This window comes from Grus americana, chromosome 10, assembly GCF_028858705.1.
Source record: "Grus americana isolate bGruAme1 chromosome 10, bGruAme1.mat, whole genome shotgun sequence".
NCBI lineage: Eukaryota > Metazoa > Chordata > Aves > Gruiformes > Gruidae > Grus > Grus americana.
In genome coordinates, this window is record NC_072861.1 from 4,183,968 (window position 1) to 4,209,704 (window position 25,737).

At 36.0% G+C, this 25,737-nt stretch overlaps 1 protein-coding gene across 10 annotated transcripts in view; it reads left to right on the top strand.

Annotated features, from left to right (window-relative positions):
* The window catches only part of SCAPER (S-phase cyclin A associated protein in the ER), a 161,002-nt gene that overhangs the window by 21,974 nt on the left and 113,291 nt on the right, over positions 1-25,737 (top strand). For 9 of the 10 annotated variants that reach the window (XM_054836962.1, XM_054836964.1, XM_054836959.1 and 6 more), the window contains 10 exons: positions 6,381-6,481; positions 7,798-7,914; positions 10,957-11,117; positions 18,406-18,668; positions 19,125-19,367; positions 20,927-21,097; positions 21,584-21,659; positions 22,114-22,231; positions 22,564-22,675; positions 23,021-23,161. In XM_054836962.1, coding sequence (XP_054692937.1) covers positions 6,381-6,481; positions 7,798-7,914; positions 10,957-11,117; positions 18,406-18,668; positions 19,125-19,367; positions 20,927-21,097; positions 21,584-21,659; positions 22,114-22,231; positions 22,564-22,675; positions 23,021-23,161 — 1,503 coding nt within the window. The remainder of the gene's footprint in view (positions 1-6,380; positions 6,482-7,797; positions 7,915-10,956; positions 11,118-18,405; positions 18,669-19,124; positions 19,368-20,926; positions 21,098-21,583; positions 21,660-22,113; positions 22,232-22,563; positions 22,676-23,020; positions 23,162-25,737) is intronic. The other variant, XM_054836960.1, reaches the window with a different exon arrangement.

Below are 25,737 nucleotides of genomic sequence, written 5' to 3' on the forward strand. Positions count from 1 at the left end.
GGAGGGCTGCTTTTGGTTCCAGGTATGCTAATTCTAATGATTTCCATATATGCATACAGACTGAGACCTATGGTCATCCATGCTGATTACTGGCTTTAAAGACAGCCAGGAAAATAAAACTGTTTCTAAACATGTTGGAGCTGAAGGTAGAAAACCCAAGGTTTCCTAAGTTCAGTGTAAATGAAATCTACAATAATTCAGTCTAATGGTCAAGTTGATCCAAAGAGGATCTTGATCTTATTTTCATTGGTAAGAGCTGATTCAACCCTGTCCATTTCACTTTTTTGAGGATAAGTTTCTTTTTGTTGTTGTTCATGCTTTTCAGTTTTACAAATGTGAAAAGTACCCTGTTCCAGGGAGGGAGAAAATACAGTTTGATACGTAAGGCTTTTTGGAAGAGATGATTGGTTGTATGTGAATTTTACTTCTTTCCTTGTAATGCTACAAACCCTAAGTAAGAAAGGTATCCCAAGAAGGATTATAAAGTAACTTACTTCCTCAACATAGGGTTTAGGTACATTATTCTTGTTCCAGTCTCCTGGATTTCTCTGGGTCTCTGAAGAAAAAAAAAAAAAAATCTTGGCTTTCCAAAGGAATTAAAAATAAAAAAAGAAGCCAAACTGCAAACTCTGTGTGTTTTAATTAAGTTTTATTCAGCATCTTCTGCTTTTTACACCTAAACTCTTTTAATTGCTAATTATTTCCCTACTAGAGTCCTCTATGAAGTGTATTTCTATCACTGTTGTAACCATTTTGAGCATTAACTTCATATCTTCTTGTACTCATGTCTTCATTCTTTGAACCTCTAGAACATTGCCAGTTAGAAGGAGAATCTCAGGATGAAATGAACTCTATTCTGTATGATCGAATCTCTTTTTATTCAGTAAAACCAAAGCGATTAAGAGTTTTCCTGAAAGCCTAAGCCAATGATTAACATATTAGAACATGCATAATTCTTTTTCTGTGTTTCTCACAAGACACTCTTTGAGATCAATAGGGTTTCATGGAATATGTATTCAAATTGTTTGAGAAGGTCTAATTCTGCAGTTGGAATATGTCAGAAGTATACTAGACTGCCAGTTATCACTCATAAAATCACTTATCACTTATAAAATACACACATCTTCTGTTTTGGAATTCGGAGTTATTTAGCAAGTGTATGTTTACATCTCTTTCTAAATAAACAGTCTGTGACTGTGTTGTGCCAGTCGATGCCAAGTGAAATCTTTTGTGAGCGTTCCTCCTGCCTCTTTTTGGATATTTACATTTTCGTTGTTGTCATCTTCCGGAGATGACTCAAAATCATTGAAGTCAACAGTGAAGCACAGGAAAATGGGGTAAAGATCAGGCATTCAGTCTCACAGATGGAAATGGATGGGATCTTTCAGAATGGTAATCTATTCTAAAAAGCCAGTTACTGAAAAGCTGGCTTCTTTCTGAGTTGTCAGTCTGGATAATCCTATTCCTGCCCATCCTTCCTTCGTATCAAATATATATATTTACATTTACATTTTTCGTGTTAATAAATTGTGTGATTAAGTCCCTCCACGTGCTCTCTGACTGCTACATTCATTCTTATGGAGCAAATTGACTTTGGTAACAGTTATGCTTCTCAGGAGCACGTCCTTGGCAGGTAGAGGATTACGACTGTCATGTGATATGTGAATCAGTGAGGAACAAACTGAGGCCAGGTATGGTGCATTTCACAATTGGATCTAGGAGGACATGTGTCCCTGCATCTTTTGCTGTCTAGAGTTTGCTGCTTAGTGGCTTTTGCAGGGCTAGTGTGAGAGCATGTAAAATGTGTACCAGTCACATGAGCTTTAGTTACTGGAAAATCTGGTTTTCTCCTCTCTGCATCTGTTTTAGAGTCTTTACTGTTATCTGTCATGTACTGAAATTGGTATGATGCTCCTGCCTTTGCTAGAGGAGCATCTTCTTTTCATCCTCTCCCAAAGTTGTAAGAACTGCTTTGGCAATCTTTTTTGTTTAACTTAACCCCAGAGCTGGCTTTAAGTGTTTGTAATTCAACTGTGTATGAAAAAGGCTACAAGGAATTTTTTGAAGCAATTTTTGTGTCAGATTACTGAAGGAGTTAACCTTTAAGAACGTAAGTTGAAATAAATAAAGAAAGAAGGAACTGAGGTTGCCTGCTAAAAATGTACTCCAGTACAAGAAAATGGAGTTTATTTTGGTAAATTAATAATCTAAAATATTTGGTATAGATAATGAAACAATGTAAAGTATGCCTAGTTTGTAAAATAAAGCACACATTTCTAGCCTTGAGAATAAGCTGAAATACAGATGTGGTGACCAAGTTAATTTCTATGATGTGCATTCTACTATTTTGATTTGTAGTGACCTTAAAATCCTACAATCTTCCATGCTTCCTTGTTTTTTTCCTCCTTGTTTGGGAGAATAAATGGAGAAGTTGATGTTTCAAAGCCATTACATGATTTCCAAACAAAGTGAACTTCTGTTTTTAAGGATTATAATGGGCCTGTCTAGGACCCAAGTCAAGATTGTCCTGATTCAGGGAATATAGGATTATTCTGATGTAGCTACTCTATGTATTAGAGATTTTTCTTGATTGCGATGTAATTAATCTGGTCACCCAATAGAAGAGGCTAGAAGTACAACTTTGAGATAAATACATGGAAACCAAAGTAACAATTGAGAGCTGGAGAAGAGAAGGAGAAGCACAAGAAGAGCTTTTTGACATGTGGAACTATTGATAAGAATGATGGAGAGGAGAAAGAAACAGCTGCATTGTGAGTGGTTTTAGCTTTATGTCACTGATTTTCCTTTAAGTGTTGTTTTTTAACAGCATTGCTTTCTTTTTTAGTTTGAACTGGCTCTTTAAAAATCGTATGGGAGGGATACGACCTTGAAAAATAATGGGATTTAAAATTGTTTTGACTCTATTGCAGCCATAGTCTACCCCATAAAGGTTCCTTTTTGTCAGCACCTTCTCAAGTGGTACAAGTTTCCACTGCTTCAGCACCAGAGGGTATATCTGCTACACTCGGTACCGTAGGTGAGCTGGAGAGCTGTATTGATGTCCAAGACCCCAGAGCCCTGCACGCCAGTATTGTGTGTCAGTAGGACAAAGGGATGGCGCCAACCATCCTGCTGTATGCGCCAGTAACTAGAATTAATTACAAACCAATCGAATCCGTTGCAGCCAATTGGTAAACTAATTGGTAATTTTAGCTGTACATCTATATGTAGTTATCTGGATGCCTGTAACGGCGCTTTCAGAGCCACTTTTGTTCTGCTTCATCCTGCTTGACAAAATGGCCCTCATAGCTTTAGGGAGAAAGATGTGCATCAGTGAATATGGGGCCGCTCCAGCTGCTTGTCTTGTTTGTATTCCCTTGTTCGTAAAACATGACTCGGGTTACAGCTGCATGGTTCTGCTCTGATCATTTCTGATAATGTGTAGCTAAACATTCCTTAAAATAGGTTAAGCCATTTATTGTAATTTTTTTCCTGTGCCAACTAACTTCAGAAATATAACTCATATTCAGATTGATTCATTTTAATTTTTTTGGTGAGGACTATCTCAGTAGCAGACTTGAAAAGTAAATGATTCAGAATTAAATTTTGCCTTCTATGCTCTTATTGTTACTAACAGTCAGCACAGCTTAGTATGGGCTAACCTAAGTGGACGTGAATTGAATTAGAAAGCTGAAATTTTATTAGCGAAACTGAAAAAAGAACTGGCTAAAATACTTGACTTGTTCATTTCTTGTAGCAGACTTTACTTATGAATTATTTTGGTGCTGTAAACCAACTGCCTTGTAAGGAAGATTTTTGTTAGCTTTTTTGTGCAGTATTTCAAAACAAAGAGCAACTTTTACATCAGCAGTGGCATTCTGTTTGATTTCCCTTACGTTAGACTTTCTGGTGACTTTTCCCATCTAACAACCAGCATGTGCTCCGTCATACGTACTAGTTAAAAGGATACTTACGTGAATGCTGAAGCTGAATTTCAGACTTGCATTTGTGTTAAAAAAATGAATAATCATCCATGTCATTTTATGTGAAGAAGTATTTTGCGTACATTAGAGGTCCCTTTTCTATTAAAAGGACAATTAAAAGTAAAGATGAATGGCACATGAGGTTACAAAAAGGTGCATTAGCTGTACTGTTGTAGAGTGTTTTCAGTGTTAAAAGTTTTACTGTTAAAATTTGTAGTTATACACTTAGTGACCAATACATTTGCATTTGTAATTGTTCCCAAAATATTTCTAAGTAATAACTACTTGCTTTGAACATAAAATTTCCCTTAATACCAGTGGGAATGATTTTGACATAGTAAAGAATTTGCAAACCAGGAACACTTTTTCATTAGTGTTTTTCCTTATACTATAAAACAATGTCTACATTTTAAACTCTGCACGTGAAGCTGATGTAAGTTTTCACAGAATTCAAGCTCGTTTATGGATTTTTATTATTTTCAGCATGTTGTCATCATAGAACACAGTATACATTTGTCTTTCAAAGAGTAGTTATGAAAGCTTCTATTTCTGATTGATGTGGTATCGAACCATCTCCTTTAGAAATGCATTAACGTGCTTTGCTGGGTGACAATTGGCTCTGCCGAGAAGGTGCCTTATGCACGTTGGCTGTGATGGTCTGTGTGTTTTCGATCACTTTCAGTAAATGATTTTTGAGTTTATATGTGGTATATAACTGATTTCCTAGCTTCCTGCATGGTTAAGAGTTGCTCCTTTGTCTTACCAGTGATGGTAGACAACTACAGTTTGTGAAGGGAACAAAGCTAAGAGTTTAATCATACGGTTTTTTCCTCTGCTTTGCTGTGAAAAATTGACAGTATTGTCTGAGTAAAGACTGCAGGATCCCAAGTTAACTTTTAATTTTTTATTGTTTCTGTCTGTCATCTGACCTTACTATAGTTACTGCACTTGTACATTTGACCAAACTGGAAATCAGTAGGTACAGTCAATAATTTCTGAAAGTTAAGGATATTTTTATCAGAAACAAGTCTTTTAGTTCCCTACTGTTCAGCCACTGGCATTTTATCAATGAATTTCTGCCTTATGAAGTCAAGTTAATTTTATATGTCCTTTCATAACAGTTAATTTTATTTGTTGGAGACCAACACATAATTTACAAGATTCTAACTTCTTAATCAAGATTTTGTAATATTTTGAATAAAACTCCAGTGCACCCACATAATTTCTGACAGTGTATGTTAAATCCTACCCAGAAATTATGGGATGTACTAGATTGCAATTAAGATCCTTCCCAGTTGTGTTATGATAATGTGTAAATCTTTCAAGACATAAAGTATGTTTGTGAATACAGCTTTCAGTGATTAATTCACATAAAAATGCTTAAATTCTTTGGCAACTCCATTTAGGTCAAAAGTAATTATTAAAATGGTAAAAAATTAATTGGTTTGTAATGGTCAAGAAGTATAATCTGGGTATTGGAGTTGTAAGGTCTGGACGTGTAATTACTCCATAGACAAGAATGTGCAATTAGTGACTTTTTTTTTTTTTCATTTGTTAAAATGTGCTAATCAGGGAAGAGAATGTAAACTTTGCATCTTGCAGCTTGACTTGTTTATTTCTCAGTAAGTTTATGTCAAACACGATGATTTTATAAAACAAGTGTAATCTGCGGTCTTTTATTCTTTTGCCTCTCAAAGTACCACCATGACATTCTTTTTGGTTAAAAACTACTCTATTAGTACAATAGTGCTGATAATCCCACGTGACAATAGAATGTCTTTTATTAATCTGGACATGTACAAGCAGACATCCTTTCAAAGTTCTGCACGCTTGAAATTCCGTAGGATCAGGGTACAGTTTGCTGAACTTCAGAGGCGTAAGAACTATTTTTTTTTCTAATGCAGGGATGCCAGGATTCTCCAGAAGGAATTCCCTCTGACGCAGTTGCCTCTGTCTAACTTTTGTATTTTTACTTCACAAACAGATTAATCATGACATTTTTAGTCTCCCACACATCTATCAGATTTTACAGACAGCTTTGTTTATTTATCAAGTATGTCCAGCATATTTTAAAAGATAACTCTGACAAAAAAAATCCTGAAACAGTGATACTTACGTATGTTAGGAATTATTTTCTTGCCAAATTTTGCTATTTTGTCCTTGGACGTTGGTGCTCGCGGAGATCTTGGAAAACATGCATGTTTTTTGATAGGATAAATGTTTTAATGTTTGTTCACATAAAAAACTGGACATTTTTGTTTTCAGGGTTTTTGTTGCTTTTATTTTTTCATGAGTGCACTACAGACTAGTAAATTTTCTACTTTCTTTTCATTTCCTTTATTGGGGTGAGGGGATTGTATTTTAAATACAAAGGTTGATGTAATGGTTGCTTTTCAGGAAGTCCTGATGATGCTTGATAACTATGTAAGGGACTTCAAAGCATTGATTGACTGGATACAGCTACAGGAGAAGCTAGAAAAAGCTGATGCTCAAAGCAGGTAATTAGACTTCTATTTTTTTAATCCACATCTAAATACTGTCTCATAGTAAACTTAATTTTGTAGCAGAGATTGAGTAAATAGAACCAATTTGAATATCTGCTCTGGGACATCAAGTAGGAAGTTTTCCTTTTGGACAGAATTGGTGTGAGGACATAGAGGGGATTTTATTGTCCCTGGCAGCGTTAGCAGTGAACAGCTCTGCAGGAAATGGTAAAGGGTTTGGAGGTATAATATCAGAAAGGTAAAACTGATTACGTCATTCTAATTTGTCCCTGGTGCTGAATTTGTGCCGTGGTGTCTAAGCTTTGAGAGGTAAATGAGAAGTAAGGTTTTGCTGGTATAATTTATGCCTTTAGAAGATGGGTGACCTGTAGTATGTGTGGAGTGATACGCTCGAGTTCTTCATTTTTTTTTTGTTAGGTAGCGAGTTCACTCATCTGCCTAGGTAGCGACAAAAAAGTAGACCAAACGTGACAAAGTGGTTTTATTAGTTGATTATAGGTTGTCAATCCTGCCAGTAGTACTGGAACCAGTTAAAAAATAATTTACGTAAGTGCTTTTCTGCATCTGTCTTCATCAGCAGTGGGTTTTACTAGTTTGATTTTGTTTTTAATTGCCAGTTGTAATTTTCATGTAATCAGATAACTTCAGGATCAAGAGTTAAAAATAAAAAAGAAAATAGCATCAGCTTCGATGAGATACATAATGAAACTGCTACCCTGGCTTCTACCCCAAACTATGTCTGTTTGGATGAGAACATTTTATGTTAGTGGCAGTTAACTTAAATCAACCTGTTCAGTTATCTTTGCAAGTACACATTTATCAGTACACGTTATTGCGGACAAAGTTGTATTTGGTTAGTTCTAAAGTTCATTTTTTTTATGTACTGAAGATATTTGATACCTGTATTAACCAAAGCGGCATTTAAACTGTATTGAATGCTCTGTTACACATGATAGGAAAACCTAGGGTACCGTAAACGGTTGTGGCTTTTATGTGCATTGTTACTGTCACTACAACTAGAGGATATTTCCAGTCCTACCCCTGATCCTTTTCACTGGTTGGTTTGATATTTGGTCCCACACTGACATTTAAAATAAGCATTGTAGTCTTGAGCATATGCACTATTTTTGGTATGAGTCTGGCTAATACGGTTTGGAGTTGGTGTAGAAACAATTGCTAAGATGTACGATTAAATTCGGCAGTATTAATTACTACTTTATAGCATTTGTCGGTGCTGTATTTCCTTTAAGGCAATAGAGGAGTAGTTATTGCGAATTTTATTTTTAAAGGTTTTTTTCCTGAATTTGCAGACCTACTTCATTAGCCTGGGAAGTAAAGAAAATGTCTCCAGGACGCCATGTGATTCCAAGTCCATCAACAGATAGAATTAGTGTGACATCAAATGCTCGAAGAAGTTTAAATTTTGGGTATGAAACCAGATCATAAGTTTATTAAAGCTAAAATAAGGATTCATTTGAAACAGAGTTCATGAATAAACTATTTTTCTATAGTAATCAATGTATTGTTTTGCTGTTTATTAAGTCATATATGCAATCATTTGCGTTCATGAAAGAAAAGTACATGGTCTGTAAAAGAAAATCATATCAGGGACGTAATTTTTTACTTACTCTGTTACATGTTTAATTACCAAAGACCTGAAGATAAAATACAACTAGTGTATTTCATGCTATGTGTTTAATACTCTCTTCCCAGTACAAAATAAAGGTCAAAATGTCTGTAATTGGCGTTTTAAAATTGCCAGTGTGTGCAATGTGAATGGCCAGCTGAGAGTGCAAAAGTAAATACAGGTCAAAAAGAGTGAATGTGAAGTGCGATTATTATGATTCTGATGAATTGCAAAACTGATCCTACTTTAAATATAGAGCATATTATATGCTACAATAAAGCATCTTTTACTTGTTAAAATGAAAATGGCTGTTTGAAAGCAGTTCAACAAAAATGTGCGTAAACACCAGTTTAGAGCACCGCTGTCTGGTGCTGTTTCACTTCTGGAGAGCACGTATGTGGCCAATTTAAAGCTTTCTCAGGGTGTGTTTTTTAGTTCATTTGGGTTTGTTGGGATCTAGAGCACATAACTATCCTGTTTTGTAAGTGGTTACAATGTCCTCAGCAGAGATACAATATTAGAATATTTGGTCAGTACCTCTGAGTATTGAGCTCTTAAATTTTGAATATCAAATATTTTTACAAAAATACTACAAAGTGTATTTGGTGGAAAAATTGCTCCAATGGTGCTAGTCTCTGTGTAGATGTATATGTTGATACCTACCTGACAACATTTGAGAGGTGTCTGCTTAAATGCATGTTGGTGGGGAGAAAATAGGCACAAGTAGACAAATGAAAAAATTGAATCTGGTGGAAACCAACGCTCTTCTATTTTTATTAGAACACAACCAACAGCTCAGCATAACAATGTTTGTCAGCTAAGCCTTTTTTTTTTAATGTCATTAGATGTTGCTGTTGTTGCTGGAGCTGTTTTATTCACCATCACAGGGAGATGATTAGCAACTGTGACTGTTAAAGCAGCTAATACCGAGATGAGTTTTCTGTCCTTCAGACTTGCAATATTTTTCTTCTGTCTTAGTCTGCTTTTGTGTCTCAAAGCAAGGCAACACCAGACAACTGCAATATTTTGTGTGTGAGAAAATAGGATAGAAAACAAGGGTCTAGAGATTCTTGGTGCTATGGAAATTTTTGGCAGAATGCTAGGAATTACTGGGAAAGGAATAGAGGACAGAAGAGAAGGTGGTGTTATACCACTGTAGAAATTCACAGTGAATGGCTCGTACCTTTGGTCATCTTCATCTCTGCCCAAAAGCAATGTAGACAAATTAGGGAAAGTACAGAAACTGGAAACGGGAACAATCAGAAGTATCCAACAGTGTTGATGCGAAAAGAAAAGAATTTGGAGAAGAGGTCACAAGATGGATATGATAAATAAATTCACTTACAGAGAAGATGAGCAGGAAAATTTTGTACATTTTTTTTTTATGAAAAGGAATTTGGAGCACTAATTGAAATGCTCAGACACCAAGCTGAAAATGACAGATATATTTTTCAAGACTTAGTATGTAGAATTTGTTATTATGTGATGCTTTGGATGCCAAAAGCATGAATTACTTCAGAAATTAATATCGCAAAATTAAAGTCCATCTTTGGTTATTAGACACAAAGATGTGTTTAATAAATTACAACAACTTTTCAGGGTAAATTGCTGCTACCTGGAGAGTATCCCAAAGGAAAAATCCTTCTGTACTGGACAGTTCTGATAATCCATTTGCTCAGGTGTATGGAACTATCGGAGACAGGGTATGGGGCTTGGCCTCTTTTCCTGCTTTCCTCATGTGAAATGGTTTTGCATCCCTATAGGATCAGTAAGGATTATTAAAAACAAACCAGCCAATTGGCCGGGATTTTATCATTTATGAAATTATTCCTGATAGGTTTTTTTGATGACTGACTTGATAAAAATAGGAAATAATGACAAATTGACATCTCACCAGGCTTAAAATAAATGAACAGTCTAGTTATATGGGAGTTTTCTACATATTTGTTCAAAACTTGCAAGATCTCCATTTCTTTATCCTTGGTTTGTTTTAGCAATGAGGCAGCTGGATTTCTTGGACTGTTTTAATCAGTGTTGTAAAGCTTGGAAGAGAAATCAGTTGTATGATTACAGATAAAATGACTCTTGTTACAGAAGAGAATTGGACACTTTTTGAACATGTGCTTCTGGAATGAATGCTACCATTTTCCAATTTAAAAAATTCTGCTTGCCTTCACTTAAAAAAAAAAATACAGCTTTTTTTTTTCTCTAAACCTTGTGCAGAAATGGCAACTTTTTACAAAAGGCAAAACAAAATAAAATTTAAAACCCACTATGGTTCTGTCCATCCAGAAATGCAAAGTTTAGGCAGTCATTTGGATCTTTCTGAGAATTAATAGAATGCCCTTCTGGATTTACAATTTATTTTTGCTAAACAGATAATAGAAAATAGAGCTATTCTTTTATTTGCTTAACCTCGGAACAGAGTACCTTATGGATTTGTGTGATCTACATTTACAATGAAACCTGCACTTCATTTTGGACTTTTTGCACATACGCTTCGGTAGACTCCTCGTGTTAGTAGTGGTTGCAGCCTGTTCTGTACAGTTCATTGATGCACTTGGGCAGGACCCAGGAAGATGCACTAGAAGAGCTGTTAGATTTGGCTCTAAATGCTCATCATGTGTTCATTTCTATGATTTGAAAATTTAGTATCAGAGAATGTTTCTTGTGGGAATTGTTTGTCTATTGCTACAGTGCTGCATATTTTGTCAGCCACTAGACATTTTTAAAATTTTCAAACTAGCTCTCAGTCTGAATCAGAGAGTGTCCTGATAAAGTTTTCTAACGAACCATTCTGTGATTTGGTTAGACACTAAAAAGAGCTGTGACTTTCATTTAGGAACCCTGCAGTGACAATTTCTGCAACACGCCTGGCTCCTTCTGGTGTAAGTTGGGCGGATAAGGTGAAAGCTAATCATGGAAATAAAGCTGCCAGTCCTGAGATAGCAACTGCACAAACCTGTCTGCCACCTCCAGTACAGAAGTCATCGCGGAAAAATGGCAAGTCTTTTTAAGCAGCTTAAGTTATTTTCACTAACTGTATGGTATAACATTAGTTCAGAGTGTGAGGACCTATTTTCAAACCAAAATTAAGTATAATTTTGCAAAATAGAATATTTAAAGTAAGTATCACGAGAAAAGATTAATGCAGCCATACATTATCATTATAGTAGTTAAGTTTGGGACAAAGTTGTGTTTTCATGTGTAGGTAACAGTTCACTGTATTCCCACTAACTGGAATTTGATCTGTTAAAATAGTAGTACATAACACCCCAAGAAACGAAAGGTCTTGGGTCACAAACTGCTAATCTAACTAACTGCAATTTGGAATGGTTTAACAATATAAAGAATAATACATGTCCAGGAATCTGTAAAAGAGCTCAAGATAGTTTTACATGCCCGGGGAGATGATGTTACCAGAACTGTGCTGAAGTAACAATTGATGTTTTTTCCTTGATCACAAGAATGACCATATTCAGTTATGAATTGTTTTTCTGAAGATTCTCCTTGATGAATGCTTGATGCTCGGGTCTTCTGTTCTAGAAAAGATTTGTTTAGTTGTGGACATAAAAAAACCTTTACCTTTTGGTTTATAAAGTTAGGTGTTTTGCACACACTGGAACTCTGAGATTGTCTTCAGAGATGCTTTTTTTCCATTTATTTTTTTCATGTGTGGTCCCAGATGACTTTCTGCAAAATCAGCAGGCAGGATGTGGAAATGGATATTCTAAAAACAAATTAAAAAGAAATGTTCATAATTTGTTTTTTTAAAAGAAAAATTACTGTAATAGAATATTAATGTAACATAGTTGCATGTTCAACCTGTAGTAGTAGTAGAAGTCATGTATAGTGGTTTGGAGACTTGTGGTATATTATGGAACTAAAATAACTTGTCCAAGTGTCTTTCAATTTAACATAAGTAAGCTCAGTAGTATGTGGATTCTTCTGCTTAGAAAAGAACCATCAAAAGCATACTCTAAAAGTGGTTGATTGAATGGGAATTAATTGATGCTGTTTGCATGAGGGAGTATCTTGCTCCGTGTAGTTGCAATGAGCTGATTAGAGAACGGTAGCATTGTGGCTGAGTTTTCAGCACTGTACCTGAAGGTGTAATTCAACTTTCAGTTTTTGCCAGGAGTTGAAGCTATTCATAACAAGCTGTTGTTAAAATACCTTTATTAGGGATTCTCGTGCATGTGGAGAATTTTATTAGCTACACAGGGAATGAAACTGATCTGCGCTTCCATATGGATAACACTTTTAAGAGGCTAAAAGGGAAACAAAAGACCTTATCCTTACGTTAGTTTTAGGCATTTAGATGGCTGAAGAGTCAGCGTTGTGCTGTATTTTATCAGCTGTTACCTGCAGCTGATGAGCTCCAAAAAGAGCGAAAACACTTAGGTCCTGTAGTACTGACCTAGAAGTGTTCAGTAATTTTCAAAATCAAATGTACTATACAATTCAGAATTGAAACACTTGATTTTAAGGAATAAGTCATTCCTTCTAGAGGCTTTGTTTATTCTTAAGAATCTCTTCTCTCTGACATTCAGCATAGGAGAATTTCAATGATTTTCTCATGGCTGAATTATAATGTTTCTAACAATTCAGATTCTCTTTAGGAGCACATTATCCTTTGTATGGAGGCTAGAATCACTTTGGTAAAATCAAATTAACCTCACGGATTCTCTTGTGCTCCTATCAGTGAAGTTTACGCAAAGGGAGTCACAAAGGCTCTTGGCATGCATTATTGAAGCAGATACGAGGCTTGTGTATCATCTGCTCTGCCTGTCCACCAGCTAATGCACTCACAGCTGTTGGTACATGCAGTCCTTGTGGGAGGGAGGATTCCTTCTGCCACCCTGTGATGCTTTCTGGCCCGCCCTGAAGCCCAGCTGGGCCTTACAGTGGCGCAATTTCCCTAAAACACTTTTTTCTCCAGTGGTTTTCAACAGCATTATCATTAAGCCTGACAATGTTTTTGTGAAGTGGATGAGTGGTATAATATTGTATCTGTTTCATGGTTGATGGAAGTTCCAAATTTAACTAAGTCAGTCCTTAGGGAGAGAGAAACGCATTATTTTTCCTGATATTTCTTTAAATTATTTTTTTCTGGAGGCATAATTAAATCAGGTTAAATCATCTTACCTCGTTTCCCTCATTAAACTCACTATTATTTCAATATTTTCATGAATTTTTTTAAAAAAATTGTCTTTCGTGCTTGAGTATTTTCTACAATATGAAACATAGTCTAGTTTTATTGTCTGACCAGTTTATGGCAAGAGAAAAGATTGGCTTGGTAACAGTAGTACACAGAGACAACAGCCTAGCATAAAATTAATTCCCAGGTGCTGGTGGTAAGAGGGGAGATAGGTAATACAACTTTAGAGTGTGTATTAAGACAGGAAATTGGTGCTTACAATTAGAGTAATTGTTTATTGTTTGTACACAACTTAGGGGAAAGGGCAGTCAAGAACATGTAAACTCAGAAATAGCGAACTTTTTTTTCTGTTGCCACACTTGAAATCTAGTCACATTAATTATTGTTATTAACTTTCCTGTATTAATTGCTCATGTCCATAGTTGTGAATAGGTGTTCTTTGTAATGTAGCTAAGACTTCAGACTTTGCGGGACATACAGTTCTCTGAAGTAACTGTCCTGGTTTGGGTTCAGACATGCTGGCACCTGATCTTCGTGGAATGCTGTGTAACTTCTGTGTATTAAGAACAAATTGCAGGAATGTCATCACAGACAGCAAAGGACAGTTTATTCCTGACTGGGTTGTTAAATTCTTAAGCACAATTTCTGTTGAAATTGTTACATTCAGTCTCTTTTTTTATCTTTTTTTCTTTCCATTCTTGTATATTTAAGTGACCATTAAAAGTAGTCTGACAATTAACATCTCTAAGGTCTTGCCTGTTAACTCACCATCATTTGTTATGGTTTGTAAATTTACCACTTCTGGCACCACTACATTTTCTCTTTATCTTTCTTTTTATTTTAATTTTTATTTTATTTTATTTTTCTGGTTTTCATGTCTTCTGCCCTGTAACTGTGTTTCGACTGAGTTCGTGTTTCTAGATTTGCTTCCAGATTGTCGAGTAATCATGGCTTTCCAAAGTGCCTCTCAGATATAGTAATACTACTTCAGATTAAAAAAAAAATTGGGGCTGAAGTTTAGTACTGAGTGGGGAAGGTCAGACAGGCTTTGGTAGTATATTACTTGCAGGTAAATTTGAAGACGGGACATGTGTCTCCTGAGGTAGAACTCCTAAGAGTTTTGCACATACTCGCCTAGATTTATTTTATTGCTGTTGCCAGTAAGGCTGCTTGGCTGGTTCTTCCAGATGGACTAACTGTGAAAGAGTAAGGCCCTGGTGGCTGCGAGGGCCTCAGGATAACAGATGGCTTGTCGCTTCCACGTAATACAAGAGCAAGCAGGGACAGGGAAGTTCAAATGAAACTAGAGAATGAGCAAGGTAGTCAAATGAATTATTCATTAGCAAAACTCGGGGAGTAATCAAACCCAGCATGTGATATTGAGCATGTGGAGGTGGCTACTGGGCTGTATGAAAAGAATTCCAGACTTACGGGGAAAAAATGAAGGAAGGGAGGAAGGGTGACACCCTATTGAGTATTAACTTTGCTTCAGATTATGTGATCTCATGTCAATACATGTATTAGTTTTGCAAACTTTTTGTTAAAAACGTGCCTGGAAATGACTGAATACTAAACTGATAAGTGAATTAAAATGAAAAAGTAAATCCTTGTGCACAGCTCATTGTCAGATGGCATAAAACTGCTAAACTGATTCCAAATATTTCAGCAGTCTGATAAAATAATTGAATGAGTAATAATTATGACTCTGACAGTGAACAAATTCAAATTAAAAATTGAGTATGTATGGCTTTTACTAAAAGATTTGTTCTTATTGTAGTAAGTGTGATTATGGCTTTGCCATGCTCTGAATAATTCTGATTAATTCCGTCATTTTAGAGAAATACGTCATGAAACAAGGAATCAATTAGGCAAGGCAGGCAAGAATTTTTAACATTTTTTTTGTAGAAGTAACTTCAGTAGACTGTCATAAACTTCAGTAGACACTAGTAAAAGATATTAGAAGATATTAGTACCATTATTATTGATAAATATATATGGAAGATTAATATATCTTATTATCTAGATGTTAGTAAAACTATCTTTATGTAGTAGATACTACTAAAGGGCATCTCCTGATCTTTTTTAATGTAGAAAAGATGCCGTATGTAAGAGCTGACTTCAATTTTCGGAACAAGTAGAAGTGAAATCTTGCAACAATCTTGTTTTGCAAATGAGAAGCAAAAGGAGTCACAATCCAAAAGTCTGCTGCAGTAAAGCAGTGGAGGTTTTTTGGTGGGTTTCAGCAGTCTTCTGAACAGTCTCTTCGTTGTCTGTATATTACTTGCCAGGGAAATTTCTTGGCCAAATTTTATCATAAGCTATGCACAGCAAAATCTTTGTGGTCCTACCAATTACAGAAGTCAGTGGGGTAGGAGCAGCTGTGATACACAAGGGGTCTAACCAGTCCTTGTTGTCCCACGTCATGCAGGGCCCTATTCTACAGAGGCTTTGTGCCTGGAGCTTTCTGCAGTCAATCTGTTTGTGATTCTTGTGCAATTAAAACCCTATTCCCTGGAGTATTGTCAGAGATAAGGTTGTCTCTGAGAGGGTAATAACATGTTTCAATCACTTGGTCCTGTAGGTAATAATATTTTTTCCATAGAAAGATGAAGAAATGAAAATAAAGCCAAAATCACTTACAGGGGTCAAATGGAAAGTCTGTGGTAAAGCAAAAAAATATAATCCATATCTTTCTGACTGCCATTCCCGTCTCTAATCAGTGGTGCATACGGAAGCATGTGCAAGTGCACATAGGGGGAATGAACATAGAAAGGCTTTTTGCAGAGGTATGCCGTCTCTGGTTACCATCGGTAATCTAAACAGATCAGCTATAGTCATTCACATGAAGTTTTGGAATTTTGTTTACCTTAAAATATACAGTGAATTTTCTAGAGTAAAACAGTACAATATCAAATTGAATTATCTTTTTGTATCTGTCATATTATCAGTATAGTTAAGGTTTGTGAACAATTACATAGTTATATAAAAAGAGCTATTGTACAAGCTGCTCAGCTAAGATAAATTTCGGTATGGTCCTATTAACTTCACTGGTAACTCATGATGTACATCAGCCATTGGTCTCGGCTGCTGTGTTTCAACCTGAGATGTTAAAAGAATCCAGTACTTAAACGAGCACTTAATATTTGTAAAATGCTAGATGCCAAGGTATATAGCAATGTATGAAAGTGCCATTAGTTTCCAGTTTAGTGGTTACTGCTGATGTTGAACAGCAGTTCAAGACCACCTAAAGGTAGTTTAGTCCAGTAGATACAACAGGTTTATCTTTTATGTAAAATAATCTTCATTTTTATTGGCAGTCCTATGACTGCGACTGCAGTGCTTTGTAGTATAGCACTTCTGCCGAAAGTGTTGGTACCAGAATTGCTGTACACGTGTTAGAGTTGCTAGAAACACATGCCTGGGAGGGAAATTTAAAAAGACTCAAGGATTTTTGACCATGAAAATTAATGTTAAGACAGGTCCTTTTTATGTACTGTAAATTGCTTTTAAAAAAATACATGTTCTGAAAGGAAGAAAAAAATATTTTGTTCTCTCATATCCCTATGGGTGTGTTGACCTGCATATAGATGTTACTGGCAGTCCATAAAGATGGTTCATTTCTTGTAACCTAACCATCACGTGTTCCTAGTGAAAGCACGTGGTATTTTTAGAGAGCATAACGCTTTTATCGTATATTTTTAAAACTACTTTGTATTTTGCTTTTAAAAATCAAATCTCTGGAAATGCAAGTTTTAAGCCAGTCTTTAAGTTGGTAATGTGCAATTCATCATTCTGTTTTCTCACCACCCTTGGGTGTTTCAGATTACATTTTTTGACAACCAAGTAGACTCATATTTAATCCTATTCATATTTATGTTAAACTTTAATGTTTGAGCTCTGATCTTCATGTCTGAGCTACAGGACCATCTTTGTTAGTAAAAGTTTTAGAAATACCCAGAGAATTAAATTTTTTATATGAGTTCTATTCTAGATTTTTTTCCCCTCTGTAAAGCAGGCAATTTAGTGTTGCTTTTTTGATTTTCTGCTCCTCCACGTAATAAATAACCTCCCACACCCTTCTCTTCCTTTTATGTGAATGATCTTAGAAATAGTTTATGCCAAAGGTATCTTGGAAAATGTCGTGCATAGTTAGTTCTTGAGTTTTTTGCAAGAACTTTTGTTTGGCAAATAGATGCACATGAGTTTATCTTTCACGCTTGTGAGTTGTACCATCAGGTCTCAAAAGAATCACAGTCATTTCAAGATGTATGGGAAATGATGTGCTGGTATTAGTTGCTGGCCACGAAAATGCTATATATGGAGAAAGAGGTTCACCTTGATAGTCTAGAAATCTGATTACACCTAAGACCCGATACTTTAGGCAGACAAATGTAACTTTGAAGGCTTTTCAGGTATGTACCTAGATTAGATACCAGAAATGTTGATTGGCAAGTTGTATTTAACAGCTATTTACTCATCAAAGTAAATTGAAGAAAACTACTCTTCTATTTTCTCTGTCAATTTGCGGTCCTGCTGTAGCAATATTTTGCTATTTCCTGGAATCCAGGAAAAGACATTTTCCAAAAGCTGACACTGATTAGTGTAGTTTTAGTATCAGGATAGAACAAATGGAAAAAGTAAACTAAACTATTCTGGAGGAGTAATAAACCACATTCTGGACAACACTTTCCAGGCTCAGAAGTGCAATTATATTTGTACTTGCAGAGATTTACACTTTCACAAAAGACCTCTAAGGTTACTGTTACTACAAAGAACAACAAGAGTGTGATTGCTTTGTTGTGCTTTACCATCTCGTGAAACAGCAACATAGGCCTGAAAAGCTTAAGTACATGTTGCCGTTTTTCACGTGGTTTTGTGTAGGATTAGCTTAGCTTCCTGAAGAAAGAGAACTGGTCCCATGAATACAGTTGTTCAGTGTTTTTGAAACTGATAGTGCTCCTTGAAGTAAAAAGCTTTGCTAAAGAATATTTCATTGATTTTTTGGGTATTGATTTTTAATGAACACTTTTATCATACAACTTGTGTAATACTGTAATAAAATAGTTGTTTATAATACTTCTACTTATAAGTCTCCCTTTCTTAGAACGGGATGTTTTATTTTTTATGTAGATCGAAAGGATGCAGAGGGCTGGGAAACAGTTCAGCGTGGAAGGCCTGTTCGATCTCGATCCACAGCTTTGGCAACAAAAACTCCTGTAGCTGCGGAATCGCTAAAGTCCAAAGGTGACAGTGATAAAGAAAACATCATTTCACCACCATCAGAGAATAAGCGTGGGAGTTTGCTCCCTGACAGTGGTGCATCCAAAAGCACGGAGCTTGTACAGAAAGATCCTTTACATCAGCCTGAAGATCCTCTTACAGAAAGGACTCAGGTCAGTACAATTTTGAACCATTTTCTAACCTTAAATCTTGCAACTTTTTCTTTAGAGCATTTTCTAAAGGTAGTGTTGTCTAGACCTTTTATTTGCTAATCAGATTGGAAAAGGATTTTAAAATAATGGCTATTTCAGTTACATTTATGGAAATGCATTAAGATGTTGGCACAAACAGGCAAGTTAAAAATCATAAGATGAACCATGAATTTTACAATGCTGTGGACAGGTTTCCCACGTTTTCCAAAAGCTCAGCATTAGGCACATCCCATACATAGAAGATTTCTGGTAGAAAGACCCAACTTTCGCAAGGGTATTAGCAACGGAAATACACGTGGAATTATTTGCATCACTCACTGTAAGGTTGCCAGGTATTTTGTTAAAATCCTTTTCACTCTAGTGACTTTAAAAATCAGTATGTTATGTTTTGTTAATTTTGCAAATGTCTCTTATTAGTTAACAGCACACGCCTCAGAAGACAATGGGAGCACTGGCACGCCGTTGCAAGAAGATTCCTTACAAACAGTCTCTGAGATGCCTGCAGTTTTCACAAATACTGACTGTACTTCAAAAACTCTGCAGATTAATGAAGCTTCCTCCCTGACCACTGATAGTATAGACCAGCATCACACAGAAAAAGCTAAAACTGAAACTGAAATGGATCCCGCAGATATTTCAAATGTGAGTGCTGCCAGATTGGTAAGAAATCTTATAAGATTTCTGAGTAAATAATAAATATAAGCCTTAATTGTCTCATTCTGTGTTGCACAGCATTTATTGTTAGCCAGCTGTAGAAACTGTAGAAAAGTCTATAAGGTACTTACTGTAGAAAAAAATAATTTGTTCAACAGATACTTTTCATGATAGGATTTAATTCCAGCAATGTTTCTGAACTTAAGCTAGGAAGATACAAAAGTGTTATTTGGAATAGAGATCTGTGCTCTTACTACCTTCTTTACATATATGTTTGCCATAACTTTTCATGTCCTTCCACTATCAATCATTTTAAGTCAGACTCTCATTAAATTCTTACTCCGATTTTGCTAATTATTCAAACTGGAAACACATGGGATATCAAAATTCTGTTAGAAACAAATGCTGACCTCTGCCTTTTGAGCCTAGCTGAGCTGCTCTCTTGGGTCTTCCAGTACAACTAGCCATTTGGTCAAATGCCATTCTTAAGGAACAAACGTGAAGTCCGTATTCTGTGTTTATGTGGCTTCCCAAAAAGAGTGTCCTTTCTTGTCTGTAGAATTCTGCAGGTTTCAAGGTGTGTCTGCTTTACTGGAATTCTCTGAGAATTGTAGTAATGCTACGTAAATTCCAGGTTATACTCTCAGGTTATGTTTTGGGTTTTTTTTTTTTCAGAAACTAGATTAACATTCTTTTTTGCAGAAATTTTCCTGTAAATCGCTTTTCCTTTAACATCTTTTGCAAACTGGAGTCCTGCTAGGTAGTTTCCAAGTCAGGTATCTGTTTAGTTTTAGAGCTGATTTCTAGCATCTCATCCACTAACACTGTTTCAGATTCTCAATTATTAGCCATTCAGGACGCTGACAGTTTGGTGGGATCTGTGTCTCTTGTGAGCATTTTACTACTCCTGATCAGATTGCTTTGAACACTGATTTGCGGCACACTGTTTGGTAGCTGAGTGGAAATGAACCAGTTGGTACTGGACATTAGAGAAGACGACAATCAGTCAGCATATTCAGGCTTACATTCTTGCCTAATTATCTTGTCGTTCATGTTGAAAAACAAGTACAGCCTGAGATTCCCTTGTATTAACCACGGTAAAGTTTCCAGATACAGTTCATCTGCAGATCCATTTTCATCTTTAAATAATACTTTGGAACGTGATTCCTTTTCCGGAGATAACAGCAGGGTGTGCCATTAATGTTTCAGAGTATGTTTCAGTTGCTTAGTCCCTAAGACTAGGTATTAAAAAGAATAATTAGAGAAGAGTTGTCTTTGTTGCTTTTAATTGACAGTGTTTGTGTAATACATTTTGGAATGATGTGAATGATAATTAATTTCATAACTGTTTTGTGTAGCTATTAAATGAGTTAACAGTTGCTAACAGTTTTAGTGACATTTATATTTCAGTTACCTTCACAAAATATAGCAGTAAAGGAACTACAAGTAATTAAAAGTTGAAAAAAAAAATCTTATAATTCATGTTAACTATATGGAAACCACTTTTTTTGTGCCTGCTACTGATTTTGGTTTTGGGTTTTTTTCTGGTTTCATGTTTCCTACAGTCTATGGCAGAAGTCCTTGCTAAGAAAGAAGAGTTAGCAGATCGCCTGGAAAAGGCAAACGAAGAAGCCATTGCTAGTGCTATTGCAGAAGAAGAGCAATTAACTAGAGAGATCGAAGCAGAGGAAAACAATGACATTAATATTGAGACTGACAATGATAGCGATTTCTCTGTGAGTGTTCAATTTATTTTAAAGTACCCAACTTCAAGCTGGTTTTGATGTCAGCAGAGTATAAATACAGAATTTCTTTGTGTTCACTTTTGCGTTAATGCAACCTGTTTTCCATGCAAATAAAGTAAATAGTGTCATGCAATAATTAGACCATACCGTCTAAGGTATATTTAGTCTTACTGAACTCAGCAGCACAGTGCTGCAGAGTGGTACAAAAGCCTCTGATGTTGCAGTCATTGTCTTGCTGCCTCTTTTTGTGTGTGGAACTGGGAGAGCTGGGACTTATTTTCATTGCTACCACACAGGAGCTACTCTAGGTGAAGCAGAAGTTTCCATTTCTACTATCAGAAACAGCATCTGTCTTTGAGATGGCTAATTCAGTTTGGAAACATTGCTGGATATCGCTGAGTTGCCACTGTTTAATATGTGTGTACGCCTGCGCATTAAGGTTTATGTTTTTACTGATCGGATCATATTAAATTTCAGGCTAGTATGGGCAATGGGAGCATATCTTTCTGTGGTATATCTATGGACTGGAATGATGTCCTGGCAGATTATGAAGGTAAATTTTCATATATTACTGTGCTTATGTTGAAATGACAGCAAAATTTAGAAAAACGCTCATTTTACTCATGGCTAGTTAAGGTTTCAGAAGATCCACCTAACATCTAAATACTATGATGTTGGTGTTTTTTATGTCTTTTCCTTAGACAGACTTGTGTGTTCAAACTATCTCAGTGTGTCTTTGCTCTTCAGCTCTCTTCCCCCATCTCTCTGTTAGACTTTTAAAGTTTGTTATCCAGTTTTATCTTAATTTTTGGATACAAGCCTAATAACATCATTAAGCATTGAAAATGCACAGGGGTTAGAGATACGTCAGTCTGTGTTTGCACCTTACTTAGACTCAAGAGAACCCATTTGAGAGAGAACTTCAAGAGGATCTAAGTCTCATTAATTATGCTTCTCCCAGAAAAGTGTGTTTAAATTATTGAAGTCTTTGTTTTCTTTGTGTGTAGCTCGTGAATCGTGGCGCCAGAGTAATTCTTGGGGAGACAGAGTGGAAGAAGAGCCTGCACGTCCACCTGGACATGGAATACACATGCATGAGAAACTGTCATCGCCATCACGCAAAAGGTTTTAGAGTTGTTACCTGTCTTGAGTAGCCAGTGAAAACAAGCAACCAAACTCATGGCTGCATGAAACTTTGTAAAGCTACTTTCTTTAAGTCTGTGGGTGGAAAGCGTTATAGAAATCCAGTATTTTATTTCCATAATGAACTAGGCTTGTGCTGCATTGTCCAGTAAAGATTTGAAGACTAGACGAACAATATTTACTTTTAAGGGTAATAATTGCCCTCCAGTAGCCTGTTCATTTTCTCTTACTGAAGATGACATAGAAATGTTTGCAACACTGTCAGTTAATGTTGTCTTGCTTGCTTTTGCTCTGCTTTGTTTTTTTGTTAAAAGAACAATAGCAGAATCCAAAAAGAAACATGAAGAGAAACAAATGAAAGCTCAACAGCTGAGAGAAAAGTTACGTGAAGAGAAGACACTGAAGCTTCAAAAATTAATGGAGAGGGTAAGGTTTCTGTAATACAAAGGAGCCAGTCTGCTGCCTTTCAGAAAAGTTGTTTTCCCCACATAGTCTAGAAATATTACAGATTAAAACTAGCAGTGAGATGAAATTTTCCTCTGTGTCTGAGTTCACATAGATGACTCATGCATTACAGATATTAAAGCATTATTTCAAATCATGAAGTTCTGTGAGAGTGTTGCTGACATACTATACTGACTCAGGTTCAGGAAAGGCGTGATAAAAGTAGAATTGTGTTGCATGAATCCAACATAAATGCTAAATCTCGCTAAACTGAAGATTCAGGCCCTATTTTCAGTTACTGTATTAGTAATGAATTTACTCATACAGGAGAAGGATGTGCGGAAATGGAAAGAAGAATTATTAGATCAAAGACGCAGGATGATGGAAGAAAAATTACTGCATGCAGAATTTAAACGTGAAGTGCAGCTACAAGCAATTGTGAAAAAAGCACAAGAAGAAGAAGCTAAGGTAACTTATTTTGTTTTAAAGGGGAACTGTTTAAGAGTTATGCTCGTATATGTTTTGTCCCTCAGAGTGCTCAGGTTGTGAAGGATGGTGCAAGTTAAGATAGGAACACAGGAACCATGAAGTGGATAAATGCCAATCTCTAAAAGGGATAATTTTTCTCTAAAATGAATTTAAAATTAATTAGCTGTTATTAGACATCATGGTGTGTTGAAGTAGAAGAAAAGATGGGTTGAAATAAAGAGCTGATAATTGTCTTGCTGCTTTTGTTCCTCACAAAGAGCACGGCAGCATTTTTGGTGATAACTAGTGCTCCTGGAAGGAATAGAAGATCTGATTATCAATCCTCTGCTTTCTGGCATGTAGAAGTGAGGAGAGCTCATTGCTCTTCTCCTGTGTTAAACATCCTTTCTAGATCCAGCATTCTGTCCCCTTAAACAAGGGTTCTGTTGCTGTGTTTTGCACCACTAATATTGTTAAGCAGTTGGAAGTAAAGAGAAACTTACAGTTAGCACACAGCAGTTATTCTAAAATAAATATTTTGTTAGTGTTCTTCTGCCTTTAATACCAGTTTCCTAAGACGAGCACTAGATGAATGCTTTTTGGTTTATCTTATTCATATTACTTTGACAAACATCGTGGTGGTTTAACCCCAGCTGGCAACTAAGCACCACACAGGCGCTCGCTCACTTTCTTCACGGTGGGATGGGGGAGAGAATTGGAAGTGTAAAAATGAGAAACCTTGTGGGTTGAGATAAAACCAGTTTTAATAATTGAAAATAAAATTGTAATGAAAAGGAAACTAACAAAGAGAGAAATAAAACCCAGGTGACACAAGTGATGCAAATGAAAACAATTGCTCACCAGCAACTGACCGATGCCTAGCCAGTCCCTGAGCAGCGGCTATCCCACCAGCCTTCCGCCAGTTTTATTGCTGAGCATGATGTCATATGGTATGGAATATCCCTTTGGTCGTTGGGGTCAGCCCCTCCAAATTCTTGTGCACCCCCAGCCTACTTGATGGGGGTGGGGGTGGGGGTGGGGAATGAGGACCAGAAAAGACCTTGGCTCTGTGTAAGCACTGCTCAGTAGGAACAAAAACATCTCTGTGTTATCAACGCTGTTTTCAGCATAAATCCAAACCACATTCCCATACTAGCTACTGTGAAGAAAATTAACTCGATCCCAGCCAAAACCAGCACAACATAAACGAAATATTTTAAAGACTGTTTTTCGCAAGTAAAGATACATGCATCTCCTTAAAACGAAACTGTTGTGTTCTATAATGAGCGTGTATCCCAGCTGTGATTGATGCAGCTGTTCATCTGTATTATTTAAGATAAGCACAACAAAACTGATTTAGCTTTTTTACTTAGTTGCTCTTTCTGTCTCTTGGATTAAAATGATTTCTAGATTACCTAATTCAGTCTAACATACCTTCATTATTATTTCATTACACCGGTGTGACTTCTATAATCATATTAACTAAATCACACTTGCCATAATTCCCCAGCTAAACAGATGTTTCAAGTATTGTGTGTGTTTAGATGTGTAAGATCTGCTGCCTCTTGAGGTTCTTGTGTTCTGGAAATAAAGATGAATTGGGCCAGAAGGCTTGAGAGAAATAGCTGATGGATAGTATTGCTGAAGACCATGGTAACTGTTGCTTCCCAGTTGGTTGTCTGAATTCCCAGTGCTTACTTGTTTACTGAACTGTGAAATCCATTCTGTAAATGAATTCTAGTCAGTAAACAAAGCAACAAAAATATCCTTCCACCCTTTACGTGATCTGTTGTTGTCTGTCCATGTATCTTCTCTTTAGTCTTTTATTTTGTGGATTCAGAGCATGAACTTTGAGTACAGCAAAAGAATTTCTGTTTCAGTCATAGGTTTGAGTATGGTTTATAGCTGATAATTTTTTATTATTTTCATCAATAACTTTGGTTCTAAAATTTTTATTTTAAATCTAGGTTAAGTTAAATAAGAGTTTGATTTTTTCCCCATACATATAAATTTCTAAAGCAAGCATTTGCATTTAAAAGCCTAAAGTTGACAAGAATTTTGTTCAGCAACCTTGTAGCAAGGACAAAATATTGATTACCTTCATGAACCTAAGTAGTAGAAAAACATATTCTTTGATGTTTTTATTCACATTAAATTTCTTTCAAGTTAACCTTTTCATATTATTTTCTTTTTTTATTCTTGTGTATTGCACTTTCCTGTGGTTGGAAAAAAAAATGTTTGTGAAATAGGCTATACTGATAAGAAAGATTAAGACAATGAGCTTGTTAATTTTTTTTTTCCTTATTCACAGTATGTATAGTTTCACTTTTTTATTCAGCAAGTACGTGTATATTTAAAGTTAGATCAAGAGACCTGTTGGATTCTACTAGCACTTACATATTTTACTAATTTATCCAGCTGAGAGAATAGACTAATGAAGTCTTGTTGCTGAGAAAACTGGGAAGATTTTCCTGGTATTTACTCAAAATTTCTTGTTTTTCTGATACAATTCAATTTCATTTATATTCCATGGGCTATCCTGTTTAAAAACAAAGCCAAAGCAAAAAAAACACGCA